General features: G+C 42.4%; 1 protein-coding gene across 11 annotated transcripts in view; it reads right to left on the bottom strand.

The window, feature by feature from the left end:
- The window catches only part of tmem94 (transmembrane protein 94), a 216987-nt gene that overhangs the window by 43544 nt on the left and 149671 nt on the right, over window positions 1-23772 (bottom strand). For 5 of the 11 annotated variants that reach the window (XM_069929026.1, XM_069929021.1, XM_069929022.1 and 2 more), the window contains 3 exons: window positions 22343-22428; window positions 3596-3677; window positions 2922-3067 (listed from right to left, as the gene is read on the bottom strand). In XM_069929026.1, the coding sequence (XP_069785127.1) occupies window positions 2922-3067; window positions 3596-3677; window positions 22343-22428 (314 nt within the window). Of the gene's footprint in view, window positions 1-2921; window positions 3068-3595; window positions 3678-9683; window positions 9745-20475; window positions 20619-22342; window positions 22429-23772 lie in introns of those variants that run through there. The other 6 variants (XM_069929023.1, XM_069929024.1, XM_069929031.1 and 3 more) reach the window with 5 other exon arrangements.

Genomic DNA, 23772 nt, shown 5'->3' with positions numbered 1-23772 from the left:
GAAATGGGGGCTTGGCATTACCTAATCGGAGACTTTAATACTGGGCAGCGAATGTTAGATATATCATTTTCTGGATACATCATAATGCCTCACTCAGAATGGATTGACAGAGATGAGATCCATTAAAAGACACTCTCTTATCACAATACTGGGAGAACCTTTGCCTTTTCCTTCTCCAAACTAACTAATCATTTGGGAGTTGGACAGACTTTGCGTATTTGGTTCCAATTTGAAAAGCATTATGGTTATCATAGATTTTTACTAATTTCTCCAATTTTGCATAATTCCTTTTTTTAAAACCCTTGGTTCAAGATATTGGATATAATCAATGACCAGGCTGGATATTAGATCTTTCTTGGACCAAAATCTTGCATCTTTGAGCAATTATCTGCCAAATTTAAATTTAAACATACATCAAAACTCTTCATTATCAATTTAGGAGTGAGCATGACATCAAAAGTCTTTGAATTTTAAACAGCTTTGAAAGTTAAACTAGAAATGTTTGTACAGCGTAGTTCAGATTTTTAAAAATATTGTTGATGGATGTTTGGGAATGAGCTCAATGTTGGAAACTAGTCATTGGTTTCTGATCTGATTTTGTGACCCAATACAGTCAATCTCAATCTGCTGGTAACATCTTCTGCTGAGTAATATCAAGAAAACTGCACAAGGTTCTACATTAAAGTGATTATTCTGACCAATAATTGGGCTGCCACCTGTGGGACAATTATATACCAGAGCAGAGGCTCGATGGAATATCCACAGCTTTTCCAATGCCGAACACATTCAGAGATTTTTTTTTAAAGTTGGGAGAAAGTACAATTTGAAATTAATATTATGCAGATAAACTACACTGCAACTAAAGAGAAGCTTTAAGATTCAAGGTCAAAGGAAGATTTGAAAAAATACTAAGAGGCATCAATCCATATTTAATCTATATTTGCAGAGAACTATTATTTTCATTTTGGAACATTTCACCATAGCTTCAAGATCACCTATTAAACCAATGACAGATAAATATGTATGGCTAGCAGCCAACTCAAGCTAATCAGATGAGATTAAGAGATGTGTGACAATAATACTATTTGATAGATAATGTAATCCTCATTCAAGAGCCTGTATTTAGTTTTGCCTTAACAAAGATCAAATACACACATGCATTTTACTGCATGCCTTGAACTCAACACCAAGATCCAAATCCATACATGGGATAAGGCTACACTGGGTGTAGTCAGATCTACAACCTGTAGGTAAACTCTCACTTTCTGTAGGTTGGGAATAGTTCAGCGCTATAGATAGGTTAAAACCCATTTATTTTTAATATCCAAATATTCATCGGCTTTAGTTTGTTTAGTGCATCCTCATTTTACAAATCTGTTCAAGAATTAGGTATTCTTGCTGTTATAACAGAGAAAACACTAAAATAAATCGTAGCATGAAGAGAAAGGATTCTTCAGATGGCAGAATCTTGAACAGAAGCAATGCTAGAAGATCTCTGCCTTTTCCATTGCTGAAAGTGGCCACACAAACTGGAAAGAATCTTGTAATCCCCTGTGTAATTTACAACCTCTTGGCTTGAAAATAGTATATTCCAGCTTCATGTAACCCACACCCTGACGCTCCAACGCTAAACCATTTTTCTCCCTTTCTTTATCCCTCCCTACCTGATCTCATCCAACCATTATCCCCTTACAATCTGGTTTCACCTCTCATTTACCAGCCTGCCAGGACCCCACCTGGCACCATCTGTCTATCATTCCCTCTCCATCTGATTTTACTGATCAGACTCCATATTCTTCTGGTAATGCAGCAAATTGAACTGCAGTCAAAACACCAAGTGTGACCCAAAGTTTTATACAGCTGCCACAGTTATACCCAATGGCCTCTTCACTTGGGTTTCCTCTTTCAGGAACTATGGTCAAGATCCCTCTGATCCTACTGCTTACTGTACAATTTCCTCTTGCATTTGACCTCAAAAAATGGAACAATTCGCATTTAATTTGATTAAACTCCACCTGCCAATTCTCCATCCAAATTTCCACTACTTGCCTTCGTAAAGCTATAGACTGATACTCTTTCCCTCTCCATCTTTCCTGGTGCAGAGTCTCGAGTTGAAACATTAACTTACACCTTTTGCCTCTACAGATGCTACTTGACTGGAGTTATTCCAGGGTTTTATCTTTGTTCTACATTTTAGTGAATGGACCATGGATTTGTCAGCATTAACCCTAGAAATGTTCATGATTCCCTACCATCAACCAGAACCAAATTATTAAATGATTATTGACTTTGTACACCATTTATTCTCTACTCTTTTTCTTCAACACTCTTGCATCTAGTTTGAGGGCTCAACACATTTTGCCTTAGAGAGCAAACAGTCACTTGTTTGACTCTTCGTAACTTGCAGCTTCCCGGGATTGAAAGTATTAGAATTCTTCAGAGGGGGATTTGACTGTTGCTGTCATTGGGTGACACCTTTAGTTAGTTAGGAAGTTATCAGTCCCATCTTTATCCCCTCCCTCCCCCCCAACCGAAATCTACACTTATAGTCCATCCATACAGACAAGCCCTGGTCAATAGTGAAGCAGCAGGGCATTGTTAAAAGTTATCTTTAACCTAAAAATAGAAAACACCTGCTTTCAGGAAAATATTAGAAGGTCCCACAGCTATGCCTTGAAAATGAACATTCCTGCCATGGCCAAATGTTACCATTCCACCAACATTTCCTGAGCACAATGAACAAAATAGAAATCAAATAAAAACAGAAAATGGCTCAACATTTCCAGCTTTTTCAGTTTTAGATAAATTTCTGGAATACACTGAGTATTGCAATAGCCAAAGAAGTGCCTGCAAGCTTTTTAACCTCAATACAGAGTTGTTTCTGGAGTCAGAGGCGGAGTCGGCCCATCATGGTCACTCACCTGTTCATTAATGATAAGCAGTTGGTGACATTCAAAGATCTGTATTTATCACAAAACTCCTGCAGCATAAATCCAAAGCAAGCAAGGTAGGCAAAAATAGTGATGCTGAACTTGATCAGGAAACACACAAGGAAGTGCTGTTGAATCTGCAGAAAGGAAGATCAGGTGAATCTCGGGATCTAACGCTGAGATTAAAAAGTGAATTAGAATTCCTTCTTTTCTTTCAAGATAGCTAATTTGTCACTGGACAACTTACAATGGGTTTACATTTAACTCACATCTGATCTCAATCAAATGCTGTCATTATTAGATGTGGGTGGAATACTCAATTTATTTGTAATTGAAATGGATTTGTAGCAAAGAGTTTCCCACAGTTAATTCAAATAATGTTGTTCGTCAGGTGGCACACATAAATTCATGGGTAGATATGGGGTAATTCCCATGTCAGTACGTAACACAAGTCTTGGACCAAAATATTTAAATTTCCGCGCTGAGCTCTAAAACTATAACATCTTTGTTCCGAAAGCACAACATGGGCTCTATTGATTATTTAAACCAATTCACTATCAATAAGACAACATAAGCATTTCCTTATATTTTTCCTTCATGAATGTCAGTTTTTTAGTCTAAATTACACATAAAAGATATCCTGTTAAAATCCGCAGTGGTCTCACCTTTTTCGGAATGGATACAAAGTTTTTTCCAGTTGCCACTGTCATGACCGAAGTGTCTGGAGGCTTCCCCAACAAAGCAGCACTAATGATAAAATAAAACTGACAATCAGGGCACAGTCTGGTTGCTTTGTTTTAAGATGCCCCACCTCTACTTTTTCAGTTATTGTTTGCACTTGAGTACTTTTAGCCAATTTGGAACTTTAAACAGTATCAACTTTGTGCCATTCATGCACTTTAAGATTGCTTTGAGCACACTGACTGGCACATGCTCAAGGAAGCAACAACTGATGGCGACTTCATCAATCTGGAGGAGTATACAGCATCAGTGACCAGCTACATTACCAAGTGTACTGTTGACATCATTGTGCCCAAGACCATCGTTACTCACTCTAATCAGAGTACATGTGCTGCTCGAGAACCATGACACTGCCTTCAGACCAGATGACAAGGAAGCCCTAGCTTTTGGAAGAGCCAAGCTGTCTAAGACATCAGGGAAGCAAAGCATGTACATATCCAGTGTGTTCATAGTCACTTCCTGGACAGCAAGGACAGCCGACACATGCAGAAAGGCATCCAAGATATCACCAACTCCAAGACTACACCATCTGCCTGTGCTGGCGATGCCTCCCTCCCAGATGTGCTTGGAGGCGAAAAATGACGCGGCAGCAAAGAAGACCACCTCTCATCCAATTGATCAGTGGTTGATGTGAAGAGAGAGTTAGGTAAGGTCAACCCATGGAAAGCTGCTGGACTGGATAACATTCCCGGCAGAGTACTCAGGGGATGTGTGGTTCAGCTAGCAGATGTTCTCACCGATATCTTGAACATCTCCGAGTAGCACTTCAAAGCCGCCACCATTGTTCCCGTGCTGAAGATGTCAGCTGTGTCCTGCCTCAATGACTACCGGCCTGTTGCACTCATGTCCATCATCATGACCCACGACTGTGCAGCTAAAAGCAGCATGAACTACAGCATCAGGTTCGCTGATGACACGACCGTGATGGGCCTGATCAGTAAGAACGAGGAGTCAGTGTACAGAGATGAGGTGCAGTCACTAACAGACTGGTGCAGAGCCAACAACCTGTATCTGAATATTAATAAAACAAAAGAGATGATTGTCGATTTCAGGGGAGCCTGAAGTCCGCTCTGCTGACCATTGACAGCTCTACTATTGAGCTGCGAAGAATCTCACCTAGGCCCTTAACACCAGCTCCATAGCCAAGAAAGCTCAGCAGTGTCTCTATTTCCTGCGAAGCCTGAGGAAAGTTCATCTCCCATCCTCCATCCTCACTGCATTCTACAGCGGATGTATCAAGAGCATCCTGTGAAACTGCATCACTGCCTGGTTTGGAAGCTGTACCTCCTCAGACTGCAAGACCCTGCAGAGGATAGTGAAGTAAGCAGAAAAGATCATGGGGGCTCTCTTCCTACCAATGATGGGTACCTACAACTCTTGAAAGGTAATAAACATTGTGAGGGACCCACACACCCCTTATGTCAACTGTTCTCCCTTTTTAAAAAAAAAATTATTTCTCACACTGTAAGCCATTATCAGCCAAAATTTGTAGAAACGTTTCTCATTAAATATACACAGTGTCATTTTCCCCTACTTTCCCCCCACCCCCTCCCTCACCCCTTCCCACCCCCCTCTAAAACCTAAATATTCAACATATATAAAACAATAAAACCATAAAACAATGTCTTCCCACAATGGAAAAACAAACAAGAAATATGTGTCATCTACTTTTACACACTAAATCAAATAGTTTTATCTTCTTATCATTTTAGGGGATAGAGTTCTGAGGCAAGCTCTCTCTACTATGTTCCATGTATGGTTCCCAAATTTGTTCAAACAATATAACTTTATTTTTCTAAATTATATATCATTTTTTCCAGTGGAATACATTTATTCATTTCCATGTACCATTGCTATATTCTCAGATTCTTTTCCATTTTCCAAGTTGATATTATATATTTTTTTGCAACTGCTAAGGCTATCATAATGAATCTTTTTTGCGCTTTATCCAATTTGAGGCCTGATTCTTTACTTCTTATCTTACTTAAAAGAAAGATCTCTTGGTTTTTTTGGTATGTTATTATTTGTGATTTTATTTAGTATCTCATTTAGTTCTTCCCAAAATGTATTCACTTTTGTACATGCCCAAATTGCATGTATTGTTGTTTCCATTTAATTTTTACAGCGGAACACCTATCTGATATTGTTGGATCACATTCTTTTAATTTTTGAGGAGCAATATATACCCTGTGTAACCAATTCTACTGTATCATGTGTAACCTTGTGTTTATTGAATTCTTCATTGTTCCAGAACATAACTTTTCCCATGTTTCATTCTCTATTTTTATATTTAAGTCCTTTTCCCACTTTTGTTTGGGTTTATAACTTGTTTCATCATTTTCCTTACCTTGCAGCTTAATGTACATATTTGTTATAAATCTTTTAATTATCATTGTGTCTGTAATCACATATTCAAAGCTGTTTCCTTCTGGTAACCTCAATCTGTTTCCCAATTTTTCCTTTAAATAAGCTTTCAGTTGATGATATGCAAACATTGTACTGTGAGTTATTCCATATTTGTCCTTCAACTGTTCAAATGTTAATAAATTATTTCCCAAAAAACAATTCTCTATTCACTTGATTCATTTTCACTCCCATTCTCTAAAAGAAAGGTTATATTATTAGGGGTTACGGAGAGAAAGCGGGAACGGGGTACTGAACTTTAAGATCAGCGATGATCTCATTGAACGGCGGAGCAGGCTCGAAGGGTTCTATGTTTCTATCTATTGTAAAATGAATTGTGGATTTTGCATCAATAACAATTTTGGTATTTGGTAATTTATATTTTTCCTTTCTACGTGAATCTTCTTCCTTTTCTTTGGCTTGGCTTCGCGGACGAAGATTTATGGAGGGGGTAAAAGGTCCACGTCAGCTGCAGGCTCGTTTGTGGCTGACAAGTCCGATGCGGGACAGGCAGACACGATTGCAGCGGTTGCAGGGGAAAATTGGTAGGTTGGGGTTGGGTGTTGGGTTTTTCCTCCTTTGCCTTTTGTCAGTGAGGTGGGCTCTGCGGTCTTCTTTAAAGGAGGTTGCTGCCCACCAAACTGTGAGGCGCCAAGATGCACGGTTTGAGGCGATGGTCCTCCATTCTGGAGACGTGACCCATCCAGCGCAGCTGGATCTTCAGCAGCGTGGACTCGATGCTGTCGACCTCTGCCATCTCGAGTACTTCGATGTTAGGGATGTAAGCGCTCCAATGGATGTTGAGGATGGAGCGGAGACAACACTGGTGGAAGCGTTCTAGGAGCCGTAGGTGGTGCCGGTAGAGGACCCATGATTCGGAGCCGAACAGGAGTGTGGGTATGACAACGGCTCTGTATACGCTTATCTTTGTGAGGTTTTTCAGTTGGTTGTTTTTCCAGACTCTTTTGTGTAGTCTTCCAAAGGCGCTATTTGCCTTGGCGAGTCTGTTGTCTATCTCATTGTCGATCCTTGCATCTGATGAAATGGTGCAGCCGAGATAGGTAAACTGGTTGACCGTTTTGAGTTTTGTGTGCCCGATGGAGATGTGGGGGGGCTGGTAGTCATGGTGGGGAGCTGGCTGATGGAGGACCTCAGTTTTCTTCAGGCTGACTTCCAGGCCAAACATTTTGGCAGTTTCCGCAAAGCAGGACGTCAAGCGCTGAAGAGCTGGCTCTGAATGGGCAACTAAAGCGGCATCGTCTGCAAAGAGTTGTTCACGGACAAGTTTCTCTTGTCGGACAAGTAAATGATGCAATACTGATGAACTCTCATATTTCACCAGCTTTTCATCCCACTTATACATAATATGTTCCGGTACCTTCTCTCATATTTTATCTAGTTCTATCTTAGTCCAGTCTGGTTTTTCCCTTAACCATATAACCATATAACCACTTACAGCACAGAACAGGCCAGTTCGGCCCTACTCGTCCATGCCGTAACAAATCCCCACCCTCCTAGTCCCACTGACCAGCACCCGGTCCATACCCCTCCCGTCTCTCCTCTCCATGTAACTATCCAGTCTATCCTTAAATGTAACCAATGATCCCGCCTCAACCATGTCTGCCGGAAGCTCATTCCACATCCCTACCACCCTTTGCGTAAAGAAATTTCCCCTCATGTTCCCCTTATAACTTTCCCCTTTCAATCTTAAATCATGCCCTCTAGTTTGAATCTTTTAAGATTTTAAAAGGGACAAAAATCTTAAACACCTCTATCAAGTCCCCCCTCAATCTTCTACGCTCCAGAGAAAAAAGCCCTAGTCTGCACAACCTTTCCCTGTAACTCAAACCTTGAAATCCTGTCAACATTCTTGTGAACCTTCTCTGTACTCTCTCTCTATTTTGTTTATATCTTTCCTATAATTCGGTGACCAAAACTGTACACAGTACTCCAAATTTGGCCTCACCAATGCCTTGTACAATTTCATCATAACCTCCCTACTCTTCAATTTAATACTCCGATCTATGAAGGCCAACATTCCAAATGCCTTCTTCACCACACCATCGACCTGAGTATCAGCCTTGAGGGTACTATTTACCATAACTCCTAAATCCCTTTGTTGCTCTGCACATCTCAATAGCCTACCATTTAATGCATATGACCTTGTCTGGTAAAAATCTGATAAATACCTTAATTGTACGGCTCTATAATAGTTTCTGAAGTTTGGTAACAGCAAAACACCTTGGTTATACCTCTCTGTTAAATTATCTAGTGTTACCCTCGGTTTCCCCCCTTTCCACAAGAATTTCCTTATTATTCTCTTTAGTTCAACAAAGAATTTCTCTGACAAGGGAATTGGTAACATTTGAAATAAGTATTGTATCCTTGGGAACACATTCCTTTTAATGCAGTTCACCCTCCCTATCAACATTAGTGGTAATTCTTTCCAATGTTCTGTCTTCCTGTTTTTTCTCTTTGGCTTGGCTTCGCGGACGAAGATTTATGGAGGGGTAAATGTCCACATCAGCTGCAGGCTCGTTTGTGGCTGACAAGTCCAATGCGGGACAGGCAGACACGATTGCAGGTGAAAATTGGTTGGTTGGGGTTGGGTGTTGGGTTTTTCCTCCTTTGTCTTTTGTCAGTGAGGTGGGCTCTGCGGTCTTCTTCAAAGGAGGTTGCTGCCCGCCAAACTGTGAGGCGCCAAGATGCACGGTTTGAGGCGATATCAGCCCACTGGCGGTGGTCAATGTGGCAGGCACCAAGAGATTTCTTTAGGCAGTCCTTGTACCTCTTCTTTGGTGCACCTCTGTCACAGTGGCCAGTGGAGAGCTCGCCATATAACACGATCTTCGGAAGGCGATGGTCCTCCATTCTGGAGACGTGACCTACCCAGCGCAGTTGGATCTTCAGCAGCGTGGATTCGACGCTGTCGGCCTCTGCCATCTCGAGTACTTCGATGTTAGGGATGTTAAGTCGCTCCAATGAATGTTGAGGATGGAGCGGCTCCTAGAACGCTTCCACCAGCGTTGTCTCCGCTCTATCCTCAACCATCCATAATTTCCTGTAATTTCTTTATTAATGGCTGATAATTTAGTTTGTACAAGTGGCTTGTTATTGTCTAACCTGATGCCTAGGTATCGGATTGCTTGTGTTTGCCATTAAAATGGTGATTCTTTTTTAAATTCTGTATAATCCGCATTACTCATTGGCATCACTTCACTTTTATTTGTGTTGACCTTATACCCTGAAATTTTCCATATTCGTTCAATTTCTTATGTAGTTCTTTTATTGATATCTCTGGTTTTGTTCAGTATACTATGATGTCATCTGCAAATAAACTGATTTTATACTCCTTCTCCTTTATTTTTATCCTTTTTTTTATTTTCTATTCTTATCAGCTCTGCCAATGGTTCTATTGCTAAGGCGAACAGTGATGGGGATAATGGACATCCCTGCCTTGTTGATCTACTTAATTTGAATTGGTTCGATACATATCCATTTACTACTACCTTTGCCAATGTTCCATTATATAATGCTTTAATCCAATTAATATATTTTTCTTGCAGATTGAACTTCCATAATACTTTAAATAACTAGTTCCACTCTCACCTGTCGAAGGCTTTTTCTGCGTCCAAGGCAACAGCCGCCATTGGTTTTTTACTTCCTTGAGCTACATGAATTAAATTAATAAGTTTACAGACATTATTCGCTGTTCGTCTTTTCTTGATAAATTCAGTTTGATCTTGTTTTACTATTTTTGGATACACAGTGGGCCAATCTTTTTGCTAATAATTTCGCTATTATCTTATAATCTGAGTTAAGTAGGGTTATTGGTCTATAAGATGCTGGTGTTAATGGATCCTTCCTCGTCTTTGGTATTACTGTAATTATTGCCGTCTTACATGAGTCTGGCAAGTTTTGTGATTCTTCTACCTGATTAATTACTTCCAGGAAAGGAGGAATTAATAACTCTTTAAAAGTTTTATAGAATTCTCTTGGAAATCCATCCTCTCCTGCTGTTTTATTGTTCAGTAGCTTTTTCAATATATCCTACACTTCCTCTATTTCAAATGGCTTTATCAGTTTGTTTTGTTCCTCTTCTTGCAATTTCAGCAATTCAATTTTATCTAAAAACTCTTCTATTTTATCATCCTTCCCCTCATTCTCAGTTTGGTATAATTGTTCATAAAATTTCTTAAAGTTTTCATTAATCTCTGTTGGGTTATATGTGATTTGTTTGTCCTTTCTCCTTGATGCCAATACAGTTTTTTTTAACTTGTTCTGTTTTAATTTGCCAGGCAAATATTTTGTGTTTTTTCTCCCAATTCATAATACTTTTGCTTTGTTTTCATTATGTTCTTCTCCATCTTGTACGTTTGTAATGTTTCGTATTTTATTTTTCTGTCCACCAATTCTTTTTCTTTATATCGTTCCTTTTCACTAGTTCCTTTTCTATACTTGCTATCTCCCTTTCCAGCTGCTCTATTTCCCGATTGTATTCATTTTTCACCTTAGTTACATAGCTTATTACTTGTCCTCTAATGAAGGCTTTCATTACATCCCATAATATAAATTTATCTTTAACTGATTCTGTGTTTATTTCAAAATATGTTTTAATTTGATGTTCAATAAACTCTCTAAATTCCTATCTTTTAAGTAGCATGGAGTTTAACCTCCATCTATATGTTCTTGGTGGGATGTCCTCCAGTTCTATTGCCAATAGTAGTGGTGAATGATCTGAAAGTAGTCTAGCTCATACTCAGTTTTCCTGACTCTCCCTTGGATATGCGCCGACAACAAAAAAAAATCTATCCTTATGCCTACTCGAGTAGTATGAATATTCCTCTTCTTTTGGGTGCTGCCTCCTCCATATATCCATAAGTTTCATTTCCTGCATTGTTATTAACCATAAATTTGGCTACCTTATTCTTTTTGCTTGTCTTTTGACCAGTTTTATCCAACATTGGATCCAAATTAAGGTTAAAATCCCCTCCTATCAATATATTTCCTTGCATTTCTGCAATCTTCAAAAAAATATCCTGCATAAACTTTTGATCCTCCTCGTTAGGTGCATATATATTGAGCAAATTCCAAAATTCTGAGTATATCTGACACTTTATCATTACATACCTCCCTGCTGGATCTGTTATTTCCTCCACTATCTTGATTGGTATATTTTTGTTAACTAATATGGCTACACCTCTAGCTTTCGAATTATATGATGCTGCCGCTACGTGTCCTACCCAGTCTCTCTTTGTTATGTTCCACTTCAGTTAGATGTGTTTCCTGTACAAATGCTATATCTATTTTTTTCCTTTTTCAGTAAATTTAGTAGCCTCTTCCTTTTAATTTGATTATGTATTCCATTAATGTTTATAGACATATAGTTCAATGTGGCCATCTTATATCTTGTTTACACCTATTTTTTTCCTCCTCGCTACCTCCATCCCCCCTTTTCCCATTTTCGTCTTTTACGTTTCCCTTTTTAATCTAAATGTATGACAACACATTTAAAACATGAAATACTTTGATAATCCCCACACCCAATAACACCTTAACCCAAAATGAACCCCCCCACCCCTCTGAGTTGCCCCTTTTCCCTTGCTGGGCAACCACAACTCCCCTTTCCATTTGGTTTGCGATCTTGTTCTCAGGCGTCAACTGATTTTGCAGTGACTGTTATTCTCTCCCCCCCCCCAGCCCCCTCCAGAAAATACTTTTTTTAAATACATAAATCAAAGCTCTCTCTTTTCTTCTTTTCCTCCCCTTCTTTTTACCATCTTTAGTTCTTTACATATACATTATTTTTACTTTATATTACATCTTTTTTATACTTTATTGCCAGTCTTCTTTCTTGTTACATCTCTTCATCTCTTCTGTCCTGCAAACATTCTGCAAATTCTTGTGCTTTCTCCGGATCCGAGAATAGCCTGTTTTGTTCCCCAGGTATAAATACTTTAAGTACGGATGGATGTTTTAATATGAATTTGTGATCTTTTTTCCATAAAATCATTTTCGCCTTATTAAATTCTTTCCTCTTTTTTAAGAGTTCAAAGCTTATGGTAGAAAAATATTTTTTGTCCCTTATATTCCTCTCTAACTTTATTTCTTGCCCACTCCAGTATATTTTCTCTTGTTGTATATCTTAAAAATTTTACTAAGATGGATCTTGGTTTTTGATATGTCTGTGGTTTCAGAGTTAGTGTTCTGTGTGTCCTTTCTATTTCCATTTTTTCATGCAATTCTGTCATTCCCAACACCTTCGGGATCCATCCTTTTATAAATTCCTTCATCCTCCTTCAGGCCCACTATTTTTAGGTTGTTTCGCTATTGTAGTTTTCCAGTCTCTTTAATTTTTTTGTCACTTACTTCCAATCTTAAATCTTTTACTTCCAATTCTACAGCAGTTTCCCGCTCCTCCATATTTTCTACTCTTTTCCCTATTTCTGTCATGACCCGTTCTATACTTTGCATTTTGTCTTCAGCTCTTTTCGTTTTAATTGCATTAAACTCTAATGACAACCATTCTTTTAATGATCTCATGTGCTCTTCAAAAAAAGCTTTATCTATATTCTGTCCATCTGTTTTACCTTCTATTTTTCTGTGAAGGTCTTGATCTTCTTCTTCCTCTCCTTCTGTATCTCTGTCTGTGTTTTTGTCGTCTTCTTCTCTTCTTTGTATCTGTGTCTCTTCTGCTTTTCCAGAATAATTACTTCCATGACTTTGTTTGTCCTCTTGCTGTTGGGCCTCCAGTCGCGTGTCGTCTCTCTGTTGGGCCTCTTCTGTTGCTCGTCCTGTTGCGATTCACCCTCGATCCTCTACTCGCCGCTGTTATGAGCTTCCAGCTGAGCGCCCTGATGTCGGGCATCCCTCAGCTAGTCGCTTTGTAGCTACCCACTCCACAGCTGAGCCCCCTCCAGTTGGTGTTCACTTTATTTTTTGATTGCGCACTTTTGTTTGGCTCCAAGAGCCATTTTTGCATAACTTGGCAGGGCATTTACCAGCCTCGGAGATCGGCTGCTCTTCATTACCTTAGTTTCCTGCTCCTGCATGCAGGTAAGGCCTTCTTCTTTCTTCTCCGGTGTTTTCTCTTCATCTTTTTTTCCCCCGTTGTTTTTACTGTCTCTTTCTTGGGTGCCATCTTCTTATTCTCCTCCATAACTTTATCTTCTGTTTCCTTAGTTTTATCTTCGTTGATTTCTGTCTTTTCTAAACTTTTTTTCTGGAGAGAGCTGGTTCAACCCGACTGGCCACTACTCTATCATGTGACTTCACCAAACTGTTCTCCCTTCTGCCATCTGGTAGGAAGTACTGCAGCACTTGGGTCTTTATGTTCAAATTGGGCAACATTTTTCTTCCCCCTTTCCCCCCCCACCCAAGCCATCAGGCTCCTGAATTCCCAGAACATATGTGAATAGGATCCTTGGACTTTTACTGTATAAATCTTAATATTTTAGTTTAATGTCTATTCTAACATATTTATGTAAATATGCTCTGTGGTCCTGGAGAAACTCTATCTCGTCTTTACCATGTGAGCATGGAATGAATGATAAATAAAGGTGACTTGAATATTCCACAAATGAGGGAGCTTTTAAGTTTTGAGATTTTCCCGAGAAATGTTCAGCATGTGTTGATCAGAAATAGGCAATGGAGCAGCACGGTTAGCGTCGCGGTTAGCATAACGCTATTACAGTGCCAGCAACCCGGGTTCAAATCCGACGCTGTCTGAAAGGAGTTTGTACATTCTCCCTGTGTCTACGTGTGTTTACCCTGGGTGCCCCAGTTTCCCTCCCACCCTTCAAAACGTATGGGGTTGTAGGTAAATTTGGGCAAAACCGGGCTTAAATGACTTGAATGGGCTTCTACCAAGCTGCAAATATAATCTCATGTCAGATATGACACGGTACTCTTCTGGCAGAGTAAACAGCTGCACAGGTCCAATCTCAGAATCACCAAATACAGCTAAGAACGACGAGAGATGATCACACCGAAATCTACAGCATTCTTGTGGGGCTTGGTGGCCTGGTGTAGGGATGGTGCTTCCCTCTTACTGGGGAAACCAGATGAATATCTTCACTCAGGGTGTGGTTGATCCCTGGAATTGTCTATCCAAGAGACTGTCAGTGTATATATCGGTAGGATTTAAAACAAATATGATGCAATCCAAGGTCAGTGGCACCGAGGTGAAAAGGGCTCAACAGCTTGAACAAACTGCTTCTACTTCCCTATCTTGTGCACAGACAAGTACCAAATTAAAGATACACACAAATTCTGGAGGAACTCAGAAGATCTTGCAGTCCCCATAGGAGGTAAAAGATAACCAGCATTTTGAGCCTGAATCTCAGGTCCTAAACATCGGAAATAGATCTGTCTCTCCTATGGACGCTAAGTTCCTCCAGTGTGTTCGAACTAAAATCAGTTCAGATTGATTATACAAAGTGCAGGAGAAATTCAGCAGGTGTCCCGAGAAGGCAAAGATAGATAACCAATATTTCAGGCCTGAGGTACAAGCACGTGCAGGTGCCTAAAAGAAAAGGTTGGGGAGAAGTATAGGGTGTGGAGTGCAGGCCAACAGACAAGAGGTGTTCATTGGATAGGAATAAGAAAACGAGAGAGGAAAGGTGAGAATCGATGATGGGAGAGTGGGATGTTTGTCTCTGTGAGTGAAGAGCTGGAGACAGAGGGGAAAGGGAAAGAGAGGGACAGAGCTGGAGGAGAGTAGACATTGGGATAGATAGGGAGGGGGTGGGGCTAACATAAAGTGAAGAAGACGATGTTAGTTGCATCTGTATGGAGGGTGTCCAAACGGAAAGCGAAGTGTTGTTCCCATAATGGACAAACATGTTGGCAAGGGAATGGGACGGGGATGCGAGATGGGTTGGCCACTGGGGGACTCCTACTATTGCAGTGCTCAACGAAATGATCTACGTTTAGCCTCTCCGACATAGAGACCATAATGGGAGCACTGGATGCAGTGCTGGTCAACAAGCACCAAACCCTGGCCATGTGCACTCCCCTCTGTATCCTTGACTTCTTCATTGGAAGACCACAGCAGTACGAATAGGAATGACAATTAACATGTGTGCTTAGCCCACTGATCTGCTCACTCCACACCCACGATTGGGTGGCTGGGCACATTCCAGTGCTGTCTACAAATTTGCCAATGACATTATGGTTTTCAGCAGAATCAAAAGGAGCAATGAGGAAGCGTTATAGATCAGCTCGTTGAGGGGGATCACACCAACAACCTTGCACTCAATGATAGCAATATCAAGGAGAATGACTGAAGACTTCATGAAGAGGTCATGAGAATACAAGCCAGTTCTCATTGAGGGCTCAGTAGTGGAGAGGGTCAGGAGGGTCTACCACAATCAGTGAGGATTGGCAAGAACATCTCCTCCACAATCTCCATCAGTACCAGAGCATCACAGGAGTGCATTCTTAGCCCCCTCTTCAACTTGCTTTAGACCTATTACTGCGTGGCTCGGTACAACAACATCTACAAGTAAAAACAGAATGCTGGAGCCACTCAGCAGGTCAAACAGTGCTTTTTATATAGCAAAGATAAAAATATATAACTGACATTTTGGGCTTGAGCCCTTCATCAAGGTATCTTACCTTAATGATGGCCTGCTGAGTGGCTCCAGCCTCGTGTTCAACTTCAACTACACTGTCTGCAGACTTTCATATTTTACTACTTACAACATCTACAAATTCGTTGACAATATGGTTGTACAAAAAAGGTGATGACTTGGGCATACAGGAGGGAGAGTGAAAACTTGGCCAAATGGTGCATTAACAACAACCTCGCACTCAATGTCACCAAAACTAAGAAGCTGATAGTTGACTTCAGGAAGGGAAAACCAAATGTGTACAACCCAGTGATGATTGGGGGATCAGAGGTGGAGAGGGTGAGCAAATTTAAGTTCTTGGGAGTCACTGTCTCAGAAGATGTTTCCTGGACCCCACACACCAATGACATGTCAGCACCTCTACTTCCTCAGGAGTTTGTGGAGGTTTGATACGACATCTGAAACCCTGGCAAATTTCTACAGATGTATGTTGAAAGTGTGCTGACTGGCTGCATCACAGTCTGATAATAGGGACACTAGACCCCTAAGTGTAAAGCCCTCCAAAAGGTAGAGGACACAGTCCAGGACATCACAGGCAAAATCCTCCCCATCATTGAGAACATCTATGGAGAACGCTGCCATCGGAGAACAGAAACAATCATTAAAGACCCACATCGCCCATCACACACTCTGTTCTCACTGCTGCCATCAGGAAAGAGGTATCGGTGCCACAAGACTCGCACCACCAGGTTCAGGAACAGCTGCTCCCCCTCCACCAACAACAAACTCAATCAGGGACTCAGGGCTCTTCCTTTTGCACTTTATTATTCCTTTTTTTTATCCTCTCTGTATTGCACAGTTGTTTACATTTCTTTACTTGTTTAGTGTACATTATGTACAGTTTTCTTTTGTACTACCAACAAGTGCCTCGCCCACAGGAAGTATCTCAGGGTTGTATGTGATGTCATGCATATACTCTGACAATATATCTGAAATCTGAATCTGAACTTCAAATTCCTGGCTGTCAACATTTCTGAGGATCTGTCACGTTGATGCAATCACAAAGAAGGCTTCCCAGTGGCTATACTTTGTGAGGTGTCTGAGGAGATTTGGTATGCCACCAAAGACTCTCAAAAACTTCTACAGCTGTACTGTGGAGAGCATTCTACCTGGTTACAACACTGAATGGCACAAAGGTTCCAACACTCAGGACAAGAAATAAACTCCAGAGGGTTGTTAATTCGGCCTGCGACATCACGGGCACCAGACTTCATTCCATCGAGGACATCTGCCAGAGACGGTGTCTTAAAAAAGCAGCCTCTGTCCTCAAGGACTCCCACCACCCAGGCCAGGCCCTCTCTGGGAAAAGGCACAGGAGCCTGAAGATGAGCACTCAGTGACACAAGGATGGCTTCTTCCCCTCCGCCATCAGATTCCTGAAGGATCAATGAACCAAAGACACTTCCTGACTTGGACTTTTCCTTGCACTTTTATCTATTTATTGTTGTTAGGTGGTTTTTATAAAATGTTCGGACTGAAGAAGCTGCTGCAAAACAAGGAATTTTGTGAAATGTTCATGACAATTTGATTCTGATTCAGTTGATGATCCCTGAAGATTCACAAGTGAAATATCGTTTCACTTGGAAGGACTGCTCAGGGCCCTCAATAGGAGGAGGTTGGCCGCAAGTGTAGCACTTCCTGCGGTCATAGGGGTACGTGCTGTGGAATGAAATTAGACAGCAGAATAGAACACACACCACAAATATCATTCAGATCTTTATTTCAGTAATAGTCAATTTGTATACAGGAAGTGAGCAAGGCTAATGAGCAGAGGTCAATTCCTGACACCTGACTGAAGCCTTTAGCTCAGATTTCATTCTATATTTATACAATTTCAAATGGGAAAGGAGGAAGAAGTGACCCCCCACCTTTGCATTACATCATTTTATCATTAAAAAAATCCATGTTGACAGCTCTGTTTTCTGGTGTTTATCTTCCACAAAAGAATGGTATGTGTTTTTGTCTGGTGAATAATCAGCATTACCTTGAAGAATACAATTTTAATGATGTTTCTGCAAGTCATTTCTTATCTCTGTCTTAGCAAGGTCTGCAACATGTTTTCTGCAGTTTGCAAAATGAGTTAAGCCATTTAATGGCACACTATGTGATTCAGCCATTTTATAATTATAAGTTGCCTTCTAATTCTAACAGCAAAAAAATCAAAAGCATTAAGATATAAACTATACTTCCACAGTGCCAAGGGGGCAATTGCTGAAAAGGGAGGATTAAACGAGGGAGTCATGGATGGAGAGGTCATTGTGGAAGGCGGAGAGGCAAGAAGAGGGGAATATGTGTTTAGTGATGGGATCACATAGTGGTGGTGGAATGATATGTGGGATGCTGAGACTGTTGGGGTAATAGGTGAGGACAAGGGCGATCCTGTCCTTGTTGTCCATGGGGGAGGAGGGGGCAGGGCAGATACACAGGTAATGGAGAATATGCGGGTGAGTGCCAAGTTGTTTGAAGGAGGGACATCTCTGATGATCTGGCATGGAAGACTTCATCCTAGGTGCAGATGTGACGGAGACGGAGGAATTGAGAGAATGGAATTCTTCCAGGGGACAGGGTGGAAAGAGGTGTAATCGAGGGGGCTGTGGGAGTGGGTGGGTTTATAGATGATGTCCATCAGTAGTTTGTCTCCTGAGATGGAGGAGGAGAGATTGAGAAAAGGGAGAATATTGCTAGAGGACTAGAGGAAAGTACTTAGTTCGGTGCAGACTAGAAGGGCCAAAATGGCCTGTTCCTGTGCTGTAATTTTTATATGATTATATATATATATGAAGTTCCTCAACATGATTATCCAACTGCATGAAAACCAACAAGGTCGGGTCAGATACAGCAATGAGCTCTCTGAACCCTTCTCCATTAACAATGGCGTGAAGCAAGGCTGTGTTCTCGTACCAACCCTCTTTTCAATCTTCTTCAGCATGATGCTGAACCAAGCCATGAAAGACCCCAACAATGAAGACGCTGTTTACATCCGGTACCGCACGGATGGCAGTCTCTTCAATCTGAGGCGCCTGCAAGCTCACACCAAGACACAAGAGAAACTTGTCCGTGAACTACTCTTTGCAGACGATGCCGCTTTAGTTGCCCATTCAGAGCCAGCTCTTCAGCGCTTGACGTCCTGCTTTGCGGAAACTGCCAAAATGTTTGGCCTGGAAGTCAGCCTGAAGAAAACTGAGGTCCTCCATCAGCCAGCTCCCCACCATGACTACCAGCCCCCCCACATCTCCATCGGGCACACAAAACTCAAAACGGTCAACCAGTTTACTTATCTCGGCTGCACCATTTCATCAGATGCAAGGATCGACAATGAGATAGACAACAGACTCGCCAAGGCAAATAGCGCCTTTGGAAAACTACACAAAAGAGTCTGGAAAAACAACCAACTGAAAAACCTCACAAAGATAAGCGTATACAGAGCCGTTGTCATACCCACACTCCTGTTCGGCTCCGAATCATGGGTCCTCTACCGGCACCACCTACGGCTCCTAGAACGCTTCCACCAGCGTTGTCTCCGCTCCATCCTCAACATCCATTGGAGCGCTTACATCCCTAACATCGAAGTACTCGAGATGGCAGAGGTCGATAGCATCGAGTCCACGCTGCTGAAGATCCAGCTGCGCTGGATGGGTCACGTCTCCAGAATGGAGGACCATCGCCTCAAACCGTGCATCTTGGCGCCTCACAGTTTGGCGGGCAGCAACCTCCTTTGAAGAAGACCGCAGAGCCCACCTCACTGACAAAAGGCAAAGGAGGAAAAACCCAACACCCAACCCCAACCAACCAATTTTCTCCTGCAGCCCCTGCAACCGTGTCTGCCTGTCCCGCATCGGACTTGTCAGCCACAAACGAGCCTGCAGCTGACGTGGACTTTTACCCCCTCCATAAATCTTCGTCCGCGAAGCCAAGCCAAAGAAAGAAGAATATATATATGAGATATGGACCAAAGGAACTACGATCGGTTTGGAAGTCGGCAGCAAAGTGGATGAAGTCGATGAGTGCATGAGGTAGCACCAAAGTAGTCATCTATGCTTGTAGCATAGGTTGCTCCATGAAACCAACAAAAAGGCAGGCGGAGCTGGAGCTCACGTGAATACCCATGGCTATGCCTTTAACCTGGAGAAAGTTGGATGTATCAGAGGTTATTGAGGGTAAGTACAGGTTCTGCCAGAGAGAGAAGGGTGGTGTGGAGGGGGACAGGTCAGGTCCATTGTCGAGAAAGAAAGGAAGCCTTTGGAATGGGGGATGGAGGTGTATAATGATTGGATGTCTGTGGTAAAGATGAGGCAGTTGAGTTGCTGAAGTGATGAAAGCCATGTAAAGTATCGAAGATTTCGATATTTTTTTGTACACTTTTTAAAAAATTTAGACATGCAGCAAGGTAACAGGCCATTCTGGCCCATGATCCCGTGTTGCCCAAATACACCAATTAACCTCCAGCCCCAGTACATTTCAAATGGTAGGAGGAAACTGGAGTGCTCGAGGGAAACCCACACAGACACAGGGAGAACATACACACTCCTTACTTCCCACAATCTCCAATGATCACACTCCTGCAAGCGAGGATGGCTGTAGTGCATACCTCCAGAAGCTCCAGCACAACTGTAAATTGACCCTAGTGCGCAGGTGAGTGGTGGATCTCAGGGAGAGTTTATGAGAATGTGCAGAGAATAAAATGTAGAATTGGTGCAAATGGGTGTTTGATAGATGCTGTGGTCTTTTAAGCCTAAGGAGCTACTGCACTGCATTTTAACTATAACCTCAATAACTCCCCAGATTTATGAAGAGTACAAAACATTTCCATGGCTGCCATTAAATATGACAAATAGCAGAATAATAGTTTGACACAGACTAGATCGGCCGAAGTGTCTATTTCTGTGCTGTAGTGTTCTAAGGATTGAAAAGCCTGGAAAAAAAATACCATCAACAATTTCAATAGTTATTTGCTAACTTATTCCGTGTCTGCATAGGAACAAAGACCTTGAATGGGTCAGTGCCCAGGGACTAAAACATTGTCTTAACAGTTCAATTTTTTTTCTGCAGGTCTTGTCCACTAAAATAATTAGTTAATTCCATACATTAACAAACTGGCAGTGACAGTGAATGAAAGCCTGCAGCAAAATTCAACCATCTGGTTAATGAGAAGATGGTAATTCTTCTGAAATGGATGGATAATGCAGAGAACTGGTGAGGATATATCAGGCTCCCGGCAGGAGCGGGGACCTCGGGCTCCGGGCAGCAGCGGGGGAGTTGGGTTCCCGGAAGGGTTCGATATTGATCACTTGGGAGACCCATAATATGTTATTTAACATAACTTAATGTCACTTTATTCTATTCAATGAAGATTGGGGCAGGGTGGCAAGGCCAGGGGGACCCTTACTAAAACTCAGCCTAGGGGCCCAAGTGGTAGGTAATCCACCACTGACTGTACTCAGATGGGTCTTTCATTGCCATGGCAAATAAACACCTCCTACAATGATGTAGCTCTAATAATCTGATGTCAAGATTGGTTGCTGCGTGGCAGAGTTATTGAATGAAGGTCTACCGGGACCAATGCCCGAAGAGGGCGCACAAAATCAGTGAACCGGTGCGGACTCAAAAGGCCAACGTGGCCTGTTTCCGCTCCGTAAACTGTTATATGGTTATATGGTTATATCATCCATTGGGAATTATACATCAGCCCTGTAATTAGGGAAGATTTGAAATGCAGGGGATGTGCTCCTGCCAGCACAGGTTTAGTACAGGAGGTTGCAAAGTGACAGGTATAAACCAAATTTAAGGTCACTGGCAAATGAGAAAAGCGTGAACATTTTGTTTCTGTGGCAGATTTCTTTAATTTAGAATACGCAAAAGGTAACCCAAATCAAGATTAATAAAATCTATAACGTGGATAAATAGAACAAAGACACACGGGTACTGAGAATAGAACCTAGACAGACGGGTACTGAGAATGGAACCTAGACAGACACACGAGTACTGAGAATGGAACCTAGACACACGGATACTGAGAATGGAACCTAGACACACGGGTACTGAGAATGGAACCTAGACAGACACATGGGTACTGAGAATGGAACCTAGACAGACACACGGGTACTGAGAATGGAACCTAGACACACGGGTACTGCAGCCCACCCACGTGTCGAACACGAGGCCAATTCTACAATTTTCTTCTGCTTCCACACCTATTCCCTGCATGTTTGTTTGTCTGGAAGCCTCTATTATATTTCATTTCCTTCCACCACTACCCCAGGTCCAGGTATCTACCATGTGCTCCACACATCTCCTTTAAACTGACCTCATCTCTCCCTCTGCTCTGCCTCCCCCCCCCCCCCCCCCCCCATCCTCAACACATCTGGAAACAGGCAAAAATGTTGCAAGGCTATGGAAAGATGGCTTGAGAATGAAACTGATCAGCTTATTCACTTCTGATTCTATGATCAGAAGAGAGGTTTTAAAGCGTATTTCACCCATATTTTTCTTTGTTTCTGTGCATCAGGGCATCAATGCCATATCCAATCTGATGATTAGTGAAAGGTAGCAAATTAAAACTGCAGTTTGCATATGATGCATATCCATGTGTCTAAAGGTTATCTGTGGATTTGTTGCTCACTGATAGTGTAGACCTACCTGAGTAACGGGTAGCAGAAGCAGGATAGCCAGAGAACATCACTGGTGCTGAGAGGTGGAGGCAGCTGAACCAGGCAGGCCAAAAACTGGTCAAATACAAGAGAACCTGGAGTAAATAAAGTGCCATCAAGCCCTGCACAATCACAGCAATAAGTCAACATAGTGATGGAGCAATGTACAACTGTAACAATTATGGGACCCAGCAGTGCACGTCGTCACTTGGGAGAAGCTTGATCCTCTTGAAGCCCCAATTTTTGTCAGAGTCAACAGCTTCGCTCCCACCTGCCGAGAGGTTCGGATCGAGAATGACTCAGAGGGAAGCAACGGGGACCTGAGAGATCCAATGTCGCTCGCTCAGTTGGATTTTCCAATTTCAGTTGCAGTACAAATAAAAATAGACAACAGAAAGATCATGAGCTCTCGTTCCCAAGACTCTTGAGGCAGTGTGCACACTTGTGGGGAAGAGCAGGATTAAACCAAGAGAACAGCCTGAAGAGATCATTAACTCACAGATGCAGTAAACAAACATGCTGAAGAAACTCAGCAGGTCACACAGCATCCAAAGGAAGTAAAGGGTCATCAATGTTTTGGGCTTGGGCCTTCTGTCAGATACAAGAAGAAAAGTAGAAACTGGAATAAAAGGTGGGAGGAGAGGAGAGAGGAGGGAGAGGGGAGAGGAGGGAGGAAAGGAGAGAGGAGGGAGGAAAGGAGAGGAGGGAGAAGGATGAAAGGAGAGGAGGGAGGAGGAGGGAGAAGAGGGAGGAGAGAGAAGGAGGAGAGAGGAGGGAGAGGGAAGAGGAGGAGAGAGGAGGGAGAGGGGAGAGCATAGGAGGGAGGAAAGGAGAGAGGAGGGAGAAGGAGGAAAAGAGAGGAGGGAGGGGAGGGAGGAGAGAGGAGAGGAAAGGAGAGAGGAGGGAGGAAAGGAGGGAGAAGGAGGAAAGGAGAGGAGGGAGGAGAAGGGAGAAGAGGGAGGGGAGAGGAGGGAGGAGAGAGGAGGGAGGAAGAGAGAGGGAGAGGAGGGAGGGGAGAGGAGGGAGGAGAGAGGAGGGAGGGGAGGAGAGGAGGAGGGAGGAAAGGAGAGGAGGGAGGAGGAAAGGAGAGGAGGGAGGAGGAGGGAAAGGGAGGAGGGAGGAGGAGAGAGGAGGGAGGGGAAGAGAGAGGAGGGAGGGGAGGAGGAGGAGAGGAGGGAGGTACACAGGTAGACACTGGTAGGAGGGTAGAAGAGAAAGTGAGAGGTATCGGGGAGAGGGCGGAAGGGAACTGAGGAAAAGGAAATGAAGGGGGTAGTGAGCTGGAGGAAAGGAGGGGGAGAGAGAGAGAGATGGGGAGGGAGTTAACAGAAATTGGAGGAGTTGATGTTAATGAAGTCTGGTTGAAGACTGCCGGCACAGAACATGAAGTGTTGTTCCTGCAATAAGCAAGGACCTCCC

This window comes from Narcine bancroftii, chromosome 3 (genome assembly GCF_036971445.1).
Source record: "Narcine bancroftii isolate sNarBan1 chromosome 3, sNarBan1.hap1, whole genome shotgun sequence".
NCBI classification, from domain to species: domain Eukaryota; kingdom Metazoa; phylum Chordata; class Chondrichthyes; order Torpediniformes; family Narcinidae; genus Narcine; species Narcine bancroftii.
Note: the sequence above shows the minus strand (reverse complement) of the source record. Positions and strands in the feature narration are given on the sequence as shown.